Source organism: Magnolia sinica, chromosome 11 (assembly GCF_029962835.1).
Source record: "Magnolia sinica isolate HGM2019 chromosome 11, MsV1, whole genome shotgun sequence".
NCBI lineage: Eukaryota > Viridiplantae > Streptophyta > Magnoliopsida > Magnoliales > Magnoliaceae > Magnolia > Magnolia sinica.
Genome location: NC_080583.1, coordinates 80,473,029 through 80,486,251, shown reverse-complemented (window position 1 = coordinate 80,486,251; position 13,223 = coordinate 80,473,029). Strand labels below are relative to the sequence as shown.

Genomic DNA, 13,223 nt, shown 5'->3' with positions numbered 1-13,223 from the left:
AGAGATATGCTGATTTAGATGTGTAGAATACAGGGGTGATGCGAATGAGAGGTGCAATGTCCAACTTAGGAGTAGGAGTGAGGGATCAACAGAGGCGATCCATCAGGACCCGTTTACCCAATGAGGGAAGGTAAAGAAGTAGAAAAGCCCAATTAGTTCGAGTTTTTGATGGACAAGATCCAGGAACCTGGCAAGGAGTATACACTTGGATCGACTAGAACAAGGGGTTGAGAAGGAAAATGATGATGAAAAGTGAAAATGTCAAGATGAATGCAACTGATTTGCGGCTAGGAGAATGGGTGGGTGGGTTGTTGTAAGGATTGATTTGAGTGTGAGTTGAATTGGTCTCCTGATGTCTCAGGTGGTTGGGATTTAGGCGTGGGTAGCTTGACTCAGGGCTAGAAGGGCTCCCTCTCGTTGCACTCTCCTTGTCTCCTTGGTGGATGGATGGGATGATGATGCAGGACATGAAATTTTAAACATGATATGCGAGATTCCAGGCTTTAGATCATATTAGTTCAAAACAATCACACAAAATTCCACATCCAACATAAAGTCAAGCACTTAATCAAGGGGAATCTATGCGGGTCTAGGCCTACACATGCTAGGGCTGGATCAATTAAAATTACAGACCAAACAATACTCAAAGGAGAATAGATTCAACCACACGTGCATAGGAATAATTTTCCCAATCTAACAGATTCACAAGTTTCAATTCGGGAAAACCTAGGGTTTCAAAAGTGGAACAAAACTTGAGGATTTAAGATGATCTAGGGTTAGGTTATGGAAACAAGGCGAAAGAAGAGTGAAATAGAAGAGGGGCAAACCAAAGAAGTACCGCATGTGTGGATAATAGCAATGGCCTAGACGCACGTGCGTGTGATCCCGGCTGCACGTGTGTGGGCCCCACTATTCAAAAAAGGCTAAGCTTGGCCCTGGTCGCCCAGGGGTGGACTCCAAAACCTCCAAATATCAGCTCGATCCGATGCACGGTTTGTGCGTGGTGCTCCGCCGAAGTTTCAGCCTTCCTGCTGGGCCAGATTCTAAAAATCTGTTGTAAAGAAAAACAACTACAATAGAAGATGGATTTGAAGCGTAGATGATTGTAGGAGGAGAAATATGGATGTAAGAAAGTGGGGTGAATTGGGATAGATGTGGCTTCGCATCACGGTAATTAGCCATTCGAAGAAGGGAGGGCTTCGCACCCAATTATGTTTTCATAACTCGGAAAGGAGAAGAAAAACCTAGCAATTTTATTAATCTTCAATGAGAAAAAAGCCTATAAGGGGTGCTTATTTATAAGAAAACCCTATACCCCTAAAACTCGCGCCATGTGCACAACCTATTACTTGGCGATGAAGTAAATACAAATAATCACTAATGAAAGTAATTTAAACGATCCATGATATTCTAAATAATATTAATAAGCATAACCTAAAATATGAGACGAATTAGACTGGTGGGCCATGATCACGAGAACCCATGATGGGCTTTATTTGACTATCGGGCCTACTCTAACGAACTAAAACTCAGTCTTCTAACTAGGGGGCCTTCCATGGATGTCGTCATTGATCCAGATCGACGGTGGGGCTCTCCTTGCGTATGTGCGTAGAGATGGGGGGGGGGGGTGCATGTGCGCGAGATGTCCCCATCAATTCTCCCCGACTGAGAAGGTTTCGCCACTGGCGAAAAAAAACTCCTGAACCGCTCCAAGATGTAAGGATCAAGTCTCTGAAGCTTCTCCTCAGTGAGCCACGTACTGTCTGAAGCTGGGCGTGACTTCCATTTAACCAAGTACTTCTGAAACTCGCCATCCGATGTGGATATTATTTGATGATCCAGAATATGCTCTATCTCCTCTCTGGGTGTGGGAAGGGTAGGTATGGGAGGTGGAGGCTGGGAAGATGGGTTGGGAGGGGGCCATGGATTAAGGGAAAGGTTTGAGGAATCAAGATGGTTAAGTGACAGGCCGAACAATGTATCAGTGGTCCCCTGAAATGCAATTAGATCTTCCACATTGAATGTGGGACTAATTCCTATGGAAGGTGGAAGATCTACCTTATATGCGTTGAGACCGTTTTGTTTTATAATTTTGAATGGTCCAACGCTACACGTGTGTAATTTATGAACGGCTCCCTAAGGGTATCACTTTGGCCTAATGCGGACCATCACAGAGTCCCTTACATTGAATTCCTTGAAATGTTTATGTTGCTCTGCAGAAAGTGGGTAACGTTCATTACTAGTCATGATCTCCTGCCTGATTTCTTGATGCCATGAATGAATGTGATGCGCAAAAGACTTCGTAGACTCTAACGACCTATGCGACAGTGACATAGGGGCGAGATCAATAGGTTTCCTAGGTTTATCCTCCTGACCACCTGCTTGATATTGGGCATCTTTCCCAATGGTGGGGTTTGCCCCGGGGAAGGTCTCTTGTTTGGTAAAGCACATATCAAGCTACTCAAAGAGTTGGTCCATACGTTGTTCCAAGGGCTTACCCAAAGACTCGATCTACTGGGCCAACTTGTTCACTGATTCTTGCAGTTGCTCCATGTTTAGTGTAGGGTGAAAGCCAAAACCATGACCCGTATGTGTGGGCATACAACTGCTAATTCCACTTAAGGACTTTGTACTGCGACTATATGCAACTAAATGGGACTAAATGATCCTATGAGACTCTATATGAGGAAAACTACATAACGCTACCAAAATTCAGCAATATAGTTGTCAAAATATAAGAAAGTTTTTTTTTTTTTTTTCTAAAAACGAAAGAGGAAAGTTTCTAAAAAAAGAAACCTAGTTTCTAAAAACGAAAAGGAAAGTTTCTAAAAAAGCAACTTAGTTTCTAAAAAAAGAAAAAAAGAAAGTTTCTAAAAATAGAAAGTAAGTTTCTAAAAAGAAAAAAGAAAGTAAACTAGTTTCTAAAAAGGAAAAAAAGGAAAGGAAATTAGTTTCTAAAAACAGATTAAGAAAGTTTCTAAAAAATTAGCTTCTAAAAACAGAAAAGGAAAGTTTCCAAACCTAGAAATAGAAAGCTAAGTTAATTTCTAAAATAATTCAAATAAGGGGATAACAAAAAATTTCAGCAGTTTATGTCAGCGTTTATGGACCTCTAAACAGCCATATATGATGACAATTGATGCGTAATGGACATAAACAACTAAACCCTAAACTTGTAATGCATTCCCTTATAAGAACCCTAAGCTTTGATACCAAATTTGATGTAGGACATGAAATTTTAAACATGATATGTGAGATTGCCGGCTTTAGATTATACTAGTTCAAAACAATCACACAAAATTCTACATCCTACATGAAGTCAAGCACTCAATCAAGGGGAATCTATGCGGGTCCAGGCTTACACATGCTAGGGCTGGATCAATTAAAATTATAGAGCAAACAATACTCAAAGGAGAGTAGATTCAGCCACACGTGCACAAGAATAATTTCTCCAATCCAAGGGATTCACAAGTTCTAATTCGGGAAAACCTAAGGTTTCAAAAGTGGAATAGAACATAGGGATTTGAGATGATCTAGGGTTAGGTTATGGAAACAAGGCGAAAGAGGAGTGAAATAGTGGAGAGACGAACCAGAAAAGTACCGCACGTGTAGACAACAGTAATGGCCCAGACGCATATGCGTGTGATCTTGACCGCACGTGTGTAGGGCCCACTATTCAAAAAAGGGTCAGCTAGGCCCTAGTCGGCTAGGGGTGGACTCTAAAACCCCCAAATATCAGTTCGATCCGATGCACAGTTCGTGCGTGGTGCTCTGCCGAAGTTTCAGCCCTCCTGTAAGGCCAGATTCTGGAAATCTGCTGTAGAGAGAAAAACGACTACAATAGAAGATGGATTTGAAGCTAGATGATTGTACGAGAAGAGAAATATGGATGGAAGAAGGTGGGGGCGAATCGGGATGGATGTAGCTTTCCACCACGGTAGTTAGCCCTTCGAATGAGGGAGGGCTTCGCACCCAATTAGGTTTTCATAACTCAGAAAGGAGCAGAAAAACGTGGTAATTTTATTAATCTTCAACGAGAAAAAAGCCTACAAGGGGTGCTTATTTATAAGAAAACCCTATACCCCTAAAACTCGCGCCATGTGTGCAACCTATTACTTGGCGATAAAGTAAACACAAATAATAACTAATCAAAGTAATCTAAACCGTCCATGATATTCTAAATAACATTAATAAGCAAAACTTAAAATATGAGACTAATCAGACTAGTGGGACATGATCATGAGAACCCATGATGGGCTTTATTTGACTATTGGGCCCACTCCAACGATCCAAAACTCAGTCTTTTAACTAGGGGGCCGTCCCTGGACGTCGTCATCAATCCAAATCGACAGTGGGGCCCTCCTCCTTACGTACGTGCATAGAGTGTTTGGGGGGGGGGGGGGGGTGGATGAGCTAAGGCTCTCTCTCCTTCACTCCCTCTCTTAAGAATGGATGATCTTAGGTGATGGGTGTAAGTGAAGAGGAATGAGGAATTTATAGGTGTGGAGGGTGGCACTTTGATGATTTTTTAAGTTTAGGGTTTAAAGAAGGTTAGGAGGAGGGTTGTGATTGGTTGAGGGTATGGGTGTGCCATGTGGCACCTTACCATTGATTGGAAGGATGGTAAAATGTGTAATTTGGGAAAAACTAGGGGTAGTGGTCATTATAGCCCGAGTGATATGATTGAGGTGGGGGTTAGAATTCTCTCTTTCACTTAACTACATCTTAAAATTTGAGGCGACCCATGTGGCGGACAGAGCATGATGTGCCACCTGCCATGTGGATGGGGCCCAGTTTTCACTAGGAGCTCCGGTGAGACTTGGGTACCTCGTTGGGCTTCTTACTCTTGGGTTGTTAGGGGCCTAAGGCCAAATGAGCTAGGGTTTGGGCTTGGACTGGGCTTCAAAGTGGGCTTTCGTTTTTAGGGTTTAGAGGCATACAAATCAGTTGTACTATCTCGGGTGGAGTATCTACAGATACCTACGCAAGGTCACTGCCCCTTTAAGTGGCTTTTTGTTTCTAATATGCCGGAATGAAATTTTGCACCCTTGAAAACAACATAAACTAGTTGAACGGTCTTCTTGAGAATTATGGCTTTTATTAGCCCCTATGCGCCATCATTTTCCTATATCAAATGATATTGATATAATCATAGGAAGATGAAGATGGTCTTAAATGATTGCATTCTATATGTATTTCTATAATCACAGATTTTAACACATGTATGATGGATGAGGTTTGTCACTTGCGACATTATTGTCTTGTACCCGTATGCAGTGGAGCCAGCTAGATGACCAGTCTGAATCATCTGATGGCGTTCACGTGGTTGCATCTATATCAAGATGATATTGGTACAATCGTGGACAGTGAGGACCCAATGTTCTAGGATTCGTCAAGATCTAGGTCACGTCTCAATGATCCAAACTGCTTATGCGATGGGCCTTATTGTGGATCAGGGATAGTGGAAAAAAAGGATTAGAAAATTTTAACACTAATTAATTTAACTCCTTTCCTTGAATATGGACAGTTTCTTATTTGTTTTTTTTTTTTTTTTTTGGGCCATTGATTAAATGTTAAAATCTTCATCCATGATCAGCTGTCAATCTCTTCCGATCCATGGTTTGGATTTACGACATAAACCCAGATCCAACGGATGCAGATTCATTGGATCCGGGGAACCATCAAGGTGGGTGGTTCCCTGATGTGGCAAGATTTGGTTGGGCCATTTGCCACTGTCAGAAATGGGCCCTACAAAGCACGTTTGAAAGTAGTTCGGTTGAGTACGTACTCCACCATGGGGCCCATCTCTGACAGCGGCATGTGGCTGAATCAAATCCTGTTGTGTCAGGGAACCAGCCACCTCAGCGGTTACTTGGATGCACTGGATCCGCATCCAATGGTTATAGTTCTTACATATCCTGTATCATTGAGATGAGAAATGCCCAATTAATCATCTTGTAATTAAGTGATTAAATTATCTCTTAATTTAATTAAATAACATCTGAATTTTATTTATAGAAATGAGATTTACACCCCATGCTTTTGATAAATAGATGCTTTTTCTCTACTTTTGGTAGCATAGTACTAAAAAGTGTATCGTACTGACACCAAAATGTAGAAAAATGGGTGCATCTGTAAACTCAAAAAAGTTTAGAGGATTTGATTCTGTATCGTGATCTTGGGTTAGTTTGTTGATTAGAGCTGATCACTGAGATATGGAAAATTCTAATGCAGGTTTGCTAAACACAATTACCTCTGTGGGATTAGCTAATGGCCAGCAATGGCACAAAACAGTCATTGATCTCAGGATTGGTAGATCCTCCCCATCAACCCAAACAAAAGATCAATCTCAAGAAAAGAAGACTCCGACGGTGTAGAAGTGCTCCTACTGTAGATGTTTCGTTAGAGAAGAAATGTGGGTTGTCTCCGATTTCTCAGTCCATCTTGGGAAAATTCAATCTTTCTTTTACACAAGTAGGTCTACTCTTGGCGATCTACCTAGGAATCGTCACATTATGCTTCTTTGCTGTTAAGAATCAGATCAAGGGTAAGACAAATAGCATTGTTGATTCATTGTATTTCTGTATTGTGACAATGACTACTGTTGGCTATGGAGACCTTGTGCCTGTTAGCGTCCCGGCAAAGCTCCTTGCATGCCTTTTCGTCTTTATTGGCATGGCGCTTGTCGGGCTCATTCTCAGCAAAGCAGCTGATTATCTTGTAGAAAAGCAGGAGATCTTATTGGTTAAAGCCTTAAACATATGGCATGAAGCTAGGATGATGGAGATCATGAAGGAAATTGAAACGAACAAAGTAAAATACAAGCTTCTGGTGACCACAGTGGTTCTGATGGTGTTGATAGTTGTTGGAACAATTTTTTTATCGAAAATTGAGGACCTCAGCCTTGTTGATTCCTTTTACTGTGTCTGCTCCACCATAACGACTTTAGGATATGGGGATAAAAGCTTCTCGACTGAAGGTGGACGGATCTTTGCCGTCTTTTGGATATTGACCAGTACCATCTGTTTGGCGCAGTTCTTTCTCTACATTGCTGAGCTCAACGCGGAGCACAGGCAACAAGCGTTGGTTAAATGGGTGCTTACGCGAAAGATGACATCTGGCGATCTTGAAGCTGCAAATCTTGATGAAGACAAGGATGTGAGGTAAGGAAATTCACTGCTGAAAATTTAAAATTCATCCACCAAAAAAGATCTCAAAGAAAATTTAAAATTCATCCCCCAAAAAAGATCTCAAATTCCTCTTGTGCACTTGGGTTGATGCAGGACAATTAATCACTTGCTCTAAAAGCTCGAATTGTTAGAGTATAGCGAATTAATCCCTTTATCTCATGACCCAGGCCCCACATCTCATGGGTTTAGGACCTCGGCCGAACCCCACTCGAGCCCAATGTGAAAATGCTCCTGCATTAATCACCTCCGGTGAGGAGTCTCGAACACAAGACCTCCCGCTTTGATACCAATTTGATGCAGAACAATTAATCACTTGCTCTAAAAGCTCGAATTATTAGAGTATGGCGAATTAATCCCTTTATCGCATAGCCCAAGCCCCACATCTCATTGGTTTAGGACCTCGGCCGAACCCCCTTCGTGGGCCCCAAATCACATGGGCCGCCCACCTCGAGTGTGTCCCTGCATCCCACGGGCTACCCCACTCGAGCCCGGTGTGAAATGTGCATTAATCACCCCTAGTGAGGAGTCTCGAACACGAGACCTCCCCCATGGGCCCCAAATCACTTGGGTCACCCACTCCGAGTCTGCCCCTGCATCCCATAGGCGATCCCACTCGAGCCCAGTGTGAAAATGCCCCTGCATTATGGGTTGTTTGTTCAATGAATATATTTCAATCTGCCACTGCATTATGGAATGGACAGACTTTAATTTGTGTTTGACGTATAAGTACAAGATAAATATAAGATAAATGATAGCAATCCAAACTGTCAAAATCATCAGCCCAATTGCTGATGAAGCATATTGCTCAAATGCACTCACCAGGTGATTGTAACCATCTGATTTTATTTTTGATTTTGAACCCTATGATGATTTTTGTCTGACTGTTCCACGGGTTGGGATGCCAGAGTCAGATCACTATGGCCTTATAGCTATGATCATTATTGAATGGTGTCCACTATTTTTACTCTAGATTGGCATGGGTGCATATAGTGGTGCAAAATGGGTTGGGTTGAGGGGGACACTGTACCCAACCCATTTAAGAATAGGGTAGGAATTCTTGACCCAGACCTAACCCACTTGGTCAGATTGAAGTCAAAGATAGCCAACCTATTAATTTAGTGGGCCAGGTCTGGGTCCTCTTCCATACCCTACTCATTTATACAAAGGTTGTGTCTGGTTGGGGCATAGAAATTACATTGGAGTTCTCATACAAATAATGTTCCGCACCATCCAATTAGTGGCGACTATTAATTTTAATGGCCGGCAATCCAAATTCAACAAGTAAAATTAAATGGTTAGGGTAGTTCAATTAGTGTGATTTTGTTATTCTCCTTCTTCTATGGAAATAAAAGGAATAAATGATCTAAAATTCTAACAATAATCATCATAATTGAGAAAATCATAAAGGAAACATGCAATGGAGCGGGCCATCACTACAACCATGGAGTATGGAATTCAATTACTACTTAGGTTGGATCCGTCAGGATGAGACCTCCCGATCTTGCATGGTCACACCCAATCGATCAATGAAGATCACTAGTCCAAGAACCAAAAAGTTTCTCGGATTAGGGATTTGAGAATTTGGGGATTTAGGGTTTAGATCGGTTCTCAAGATTTTGATCGAAGAGGAATTAGCCAAAACAAAAAAATAGAAGAAAGAAAGTTATTACCTTGAGGAAGTTGGAGGGGCACAAGAAGAAATTAGAAGAAGAAGATCAAGGGGAGAGAAGAAGCACCATTAGAGAGAAGAGAGGAAGGAGGCAACCAAAGGGTTTGCTTTTCATTCATCAATAGTTGAAATTCGTGTTTAGGGCTTTACCCCACTTAAATAAGCACATAAAGACATAAAATTACTAAAATACCCTAGGATAAGCAAATAAAGATATAAGATTACTAAAAGACCGCTAACTAAGTCAAAAACGTGCAAATAACATAAGGATGGGAAAGTTTGGGCGCTCGGTCCTCTTTCTCCAATCTTCCTTCACTGTGTCTTCCCTAAGTGGGGTCTTCTATATGTCCAATCACATGTGAAAGGTCTTCAACTCCTCAATATTCGCCTATCCACAAGGACGGCACTTGTGGTTGGCGCTTTCTTCGTTGGTACACCTTGAATGCACCTGTGTCCGCATCAATTCCCCTCGGGTGAGAAAAACTCGACCCCGACGAGTTGAAACTTTTGTAGCGCTCAAGTAGATCTGGATCAATACCCTGCAATGCGTCGCCCGACAGCCACGTAGATTCAGACGATGGTTTGTTCTTCCACTTGACAAGATACCTTTGGAAACCCCCATCTCTCGTGGATACTATCTCGTCATCCAAGATTTCCTCAATTGCTTCTTTATGGGTAATGGGTGGAGGAGGAGGTGGTGGAAGGGGTTGGGTAGCAAACTCAGAAAAAGGCCATGAAAGGGACGATGTATCAACAATGGGATTATGGGCACGGACTATATCTTCCACATTAAAAGTTGGATTAATGCTCATTTCAGGTGGAAGGTCAACCCGATACGCGTTGGACCCAACCTTTTGTAATATCTTGAATGGTCTAGCACTTGTAATTTCTTTGCAGATCCTTGAGAGAATCGCTCTGGCCTTATTCGCACCATTACATAGTCTCCTTCTTGAAATTCTTGCACTTTACGATGAGAATCAGCTGAAACTTTATAATCATTATTGCTCTTATTTAACCGCTGTCTAATATGTGTATGCAAATCATGAATATGGCGTGCGAATGCATCGGCTGACTCAGAAGACCTTTGGGTAACAGACATCGGTAAGAGATCTATGGGCATTCTAGGTTTATAACCACTTACAATTTCAAAAGGACTCAACCTTGTAGATCTATTAACTGACCCATTATAAGCAAGTTCAGCTTGGTAAAATTAGGTCCCAAGTCTTAACATGTTCACCCACTAGACAACGTAGAAGATTTCCAAGGCTACGGTTTACCACTTCATTTGACCATCTGTTTGTGGGTGGTAAGCAAGAAAATTGCAAACGAGTTCCCATAATGTGCCACAGTGTCTTCCAAAAATAGCTAGTAAATCGAACATCACGATCAGACACTATGGTTTTAGGTAACCCATGGAGACGCACCACACCATCAAAAAAGAGACGAGCAACATGAGACACATCTGACGTCTTCGAACATGGGAGGAAATGCGCCATTTTAGAAAAACGGTCCACAACGACAAAAATGGAATCGTGCTTTTTTATAGTCTTGGGAAGCCCGAGCACGAAGTCCATACTAATGTCCTGCCACGGAGCATGTGGCACTGGCAATGGCGTGTACAACCCAGTATTTTGCTTTCTTTGCTTTGCCAGCTGACATGTTCGACACTGCCCTAAAACTTTGGCTACGTCTCGCTTGAGGCTTGGCCAATAGAAACGATCTTCCACGAGGGCAATAGTCTTATCACGACCAAAATGGCCAGCTATCCCTCCTGAATGAAGCTCCCAGATGAGGAATTCACGAAGGGACATACGGGGAATACAAAGTCTGTCTCCCTTGAAAAGAAAGCCATCTTTAAGAACATATTCACCCATAATATGTTGGTCACTAGAGAGCGACGCGTAAGTACCCCCAAAATCAGGACATATGGGGTATTCATCTTTCAGTTGCTCAAATCCGACTACCTCTACACTCAAGGAGTTGAGCAATGCCACTCTCCTACTAAGGGCATCCGCTGGTTTGTTTTCAACCCCGGCCTTGTGTTTCAAAACAAACGAATATTCCTGAAGAAACGCTACCCACTTGGCATGCCTTGGGTTGAGTTTCTTCTGAGAATGCAAATATCTCAAAGCCTCATGGTCAGAAAACAAAACGAATTCTTGCGGTAGGAGGTAGTGTCGCCAATGTCTCAGGGATTGCACTACCGCATAAAATTCTTTGTCGTAAGTGGAGTATTTTTGTTTTGCCTCATTCAGCTTCTTCACCGAAATAGGCCACCGGGTGTCCTTCTTGACTCAACACTCCACCTATACCGACACCAGACGCATCGCACGCTACTACAAAGATTGTAGAAAAGTCAGGTAGACGCATGACAGGAGCTTCCACCATCTTACTCTTCATTTCTTTAAAAGCCTTGACGGCGGCTTTAGACCACACGAACTCTCCCTTTTTCATGCACTCGGTAATGGGAGCCATGATCGTGCTAAAACCCCTAATGAACCGACGATAAAAAGTTGCTAGGCCGTGAAAACTTCGCACCTCATGAATGTTCCTTGGTTTTGACCACTCAACTAGGGCCCTGACTTTTTCAGGGTCTGCGCGCATCCCTTCAGATAACACTATAAATCCTAAGAACACAACTTGGCTAGACATGAATGCACATTTCTTAAGATTAGCGTACAACTTTTCCTTCCTAAGGACACTACAGACCTTCTTTAAATGTTCAAGGTGTGATTCCTTAGTGGTACTATAAATAAGAATATCGTCAAAGTACACCACTAGGAATTTTTCCATGAACGGCCTCAAAGCTTGTGTCATCACCCGCATGAAAGTACTGGGTGCGTTAGTCAAGCCGAAGGGCATGACCAACCACTCATACAACCCATCTTTCGTCTTAAACGCCGTCTTCCACTCATCTCCTGGGCGTATACGAATTTGGTGATATCCACTCTTGAGGTCTATCTTAGAGAATATAGTGGACCTGGCCATCATGTCAAGCATATCATTAAGTCTAGGTATAGGGAACCTATACTTGACAATAATTTTGTTTATGGCACGACTGTCCACACACATGCACCACGTGCCGTCTTTCTTTGGCGTCAACAATGCAGGCACGGCACACGGGCTCATACTCTCTTGGATGAAACCCTTTTGCAGAAGCTCATCAACTTGCTTCTTCAACTCTGCATGCGCTGCAGGGTTCATCCTGTAGTGAGGAAGGTTCGGTAGAGTAGACCCTGGGACAAGATCAATGGCATGTTGTATGTCCCTCATATGCGGCAACTCATTCGGTAAGTCTTCAGGAAATACATCACTGTATTCCTTCAGGACCGAGGTCACCTCACAGGGCAACTCTGATGGAACCTCAGGTGTAATTTCTCTAGCCACAAGGGCATACACCATAGAATCCTCCTTAGCCTCTTTTTCAAACTCTCTTGCGCTGATTATATGTAAAGACTTAGGTTTGGATTTCCCCATTTCTCTAGGCTCACTTGCCTTCTCATCCTTCTTCTTTCCTAGTGTATTCTCAGGTGGCATGGGATTAAGTTTGATCTTTTTACCATTATACATAAAAGTACACGCATTCGAACGGCCAAAGATCGTGACATCATTATCGAATAGCCACGGTCTACCTAGGATAACATGCCCCACATCCATAGGTAAAACATCACACCACAGGGACTCTTTGTATGACCCAAACTCGATGGGGACTAGACATTGCTGGGTGACAGGTAGGGATGTCTTGTCAACCCAAGAAACTTTATACGGGTCTGGATGAGGTGTGGATTTCAGTTTTAAGCGATCTAAGGTGCTAGTGGAAATCACATTCTGACAACTTCCACTGTCCACTATCACCTTACAATTCTTTTCACCACACTTGGCAATAGTGTAGAAGATAGTGCTTCGACGCCAATCAGCACTACTTTTAGACTGAGCTAACACACGCCTGACTACTGCAAGCGTTGCTTCTCCATCCACTTCTTCATCAGTAAGTCCTCCTTCAGGGTGATACTCTTCAACTTCATAATCACCCTGGTCATCTCCACCCTCGTGGGATTCGCCTATAACTAAGGCTCTCCCACGGCTCTTCGTAGGACACGATTAGACATGTGGCCAAGGTTGCCACACTCATAGCACCTCACTTGGCTCATGTTACTAGGACCGGCACCAAGAACCCCTTTGCCCTTGTCCTCCTTAGGCCTAGGCGGAATGGTCGCTGTGCCCTAGGTTGATTACCAATATTAGGTCTAGTTCCTTGGGAACTAGATCTAGTATTGGAGTCTCGGGACTCAAAACGACGAACGACAGGAGCCTTCAGATACTGCTCTAACTCCTGCACAACTTGATATGCTTCATCTAAGTCC

General features: G+C 42.8%; 1 protein-coding gene across 3 annotated transcripts in view; it reads left to right on the top strand.

The window, feature by feature from the left end:
• LOC131219466 (two-pore potassium channel 1-like) overlaps positions 1 to 13,223 on the top strand; it is a 68,673-nt gene that overhangs the window by 52,361 nt on the left and 3,089 nt on the right. For all 3 annotated transcript variants that reach the window (XM_058214617.1, XM_058214616.1, XM_058214615.1), the window contains exon 2: positions 6,235 to 7,163. In XM_058214617.1, coding sequence (XP_058070600.1) covers positions 6,271 to 7,163 — 893 coding nt within the window. In that variant the 5' untranslated portion in view covers positions 6,235 to 6,270. The remainder of the gene's footprint in view (positions 1 to 6,234; positions 7,164 to 13,223) is intronic.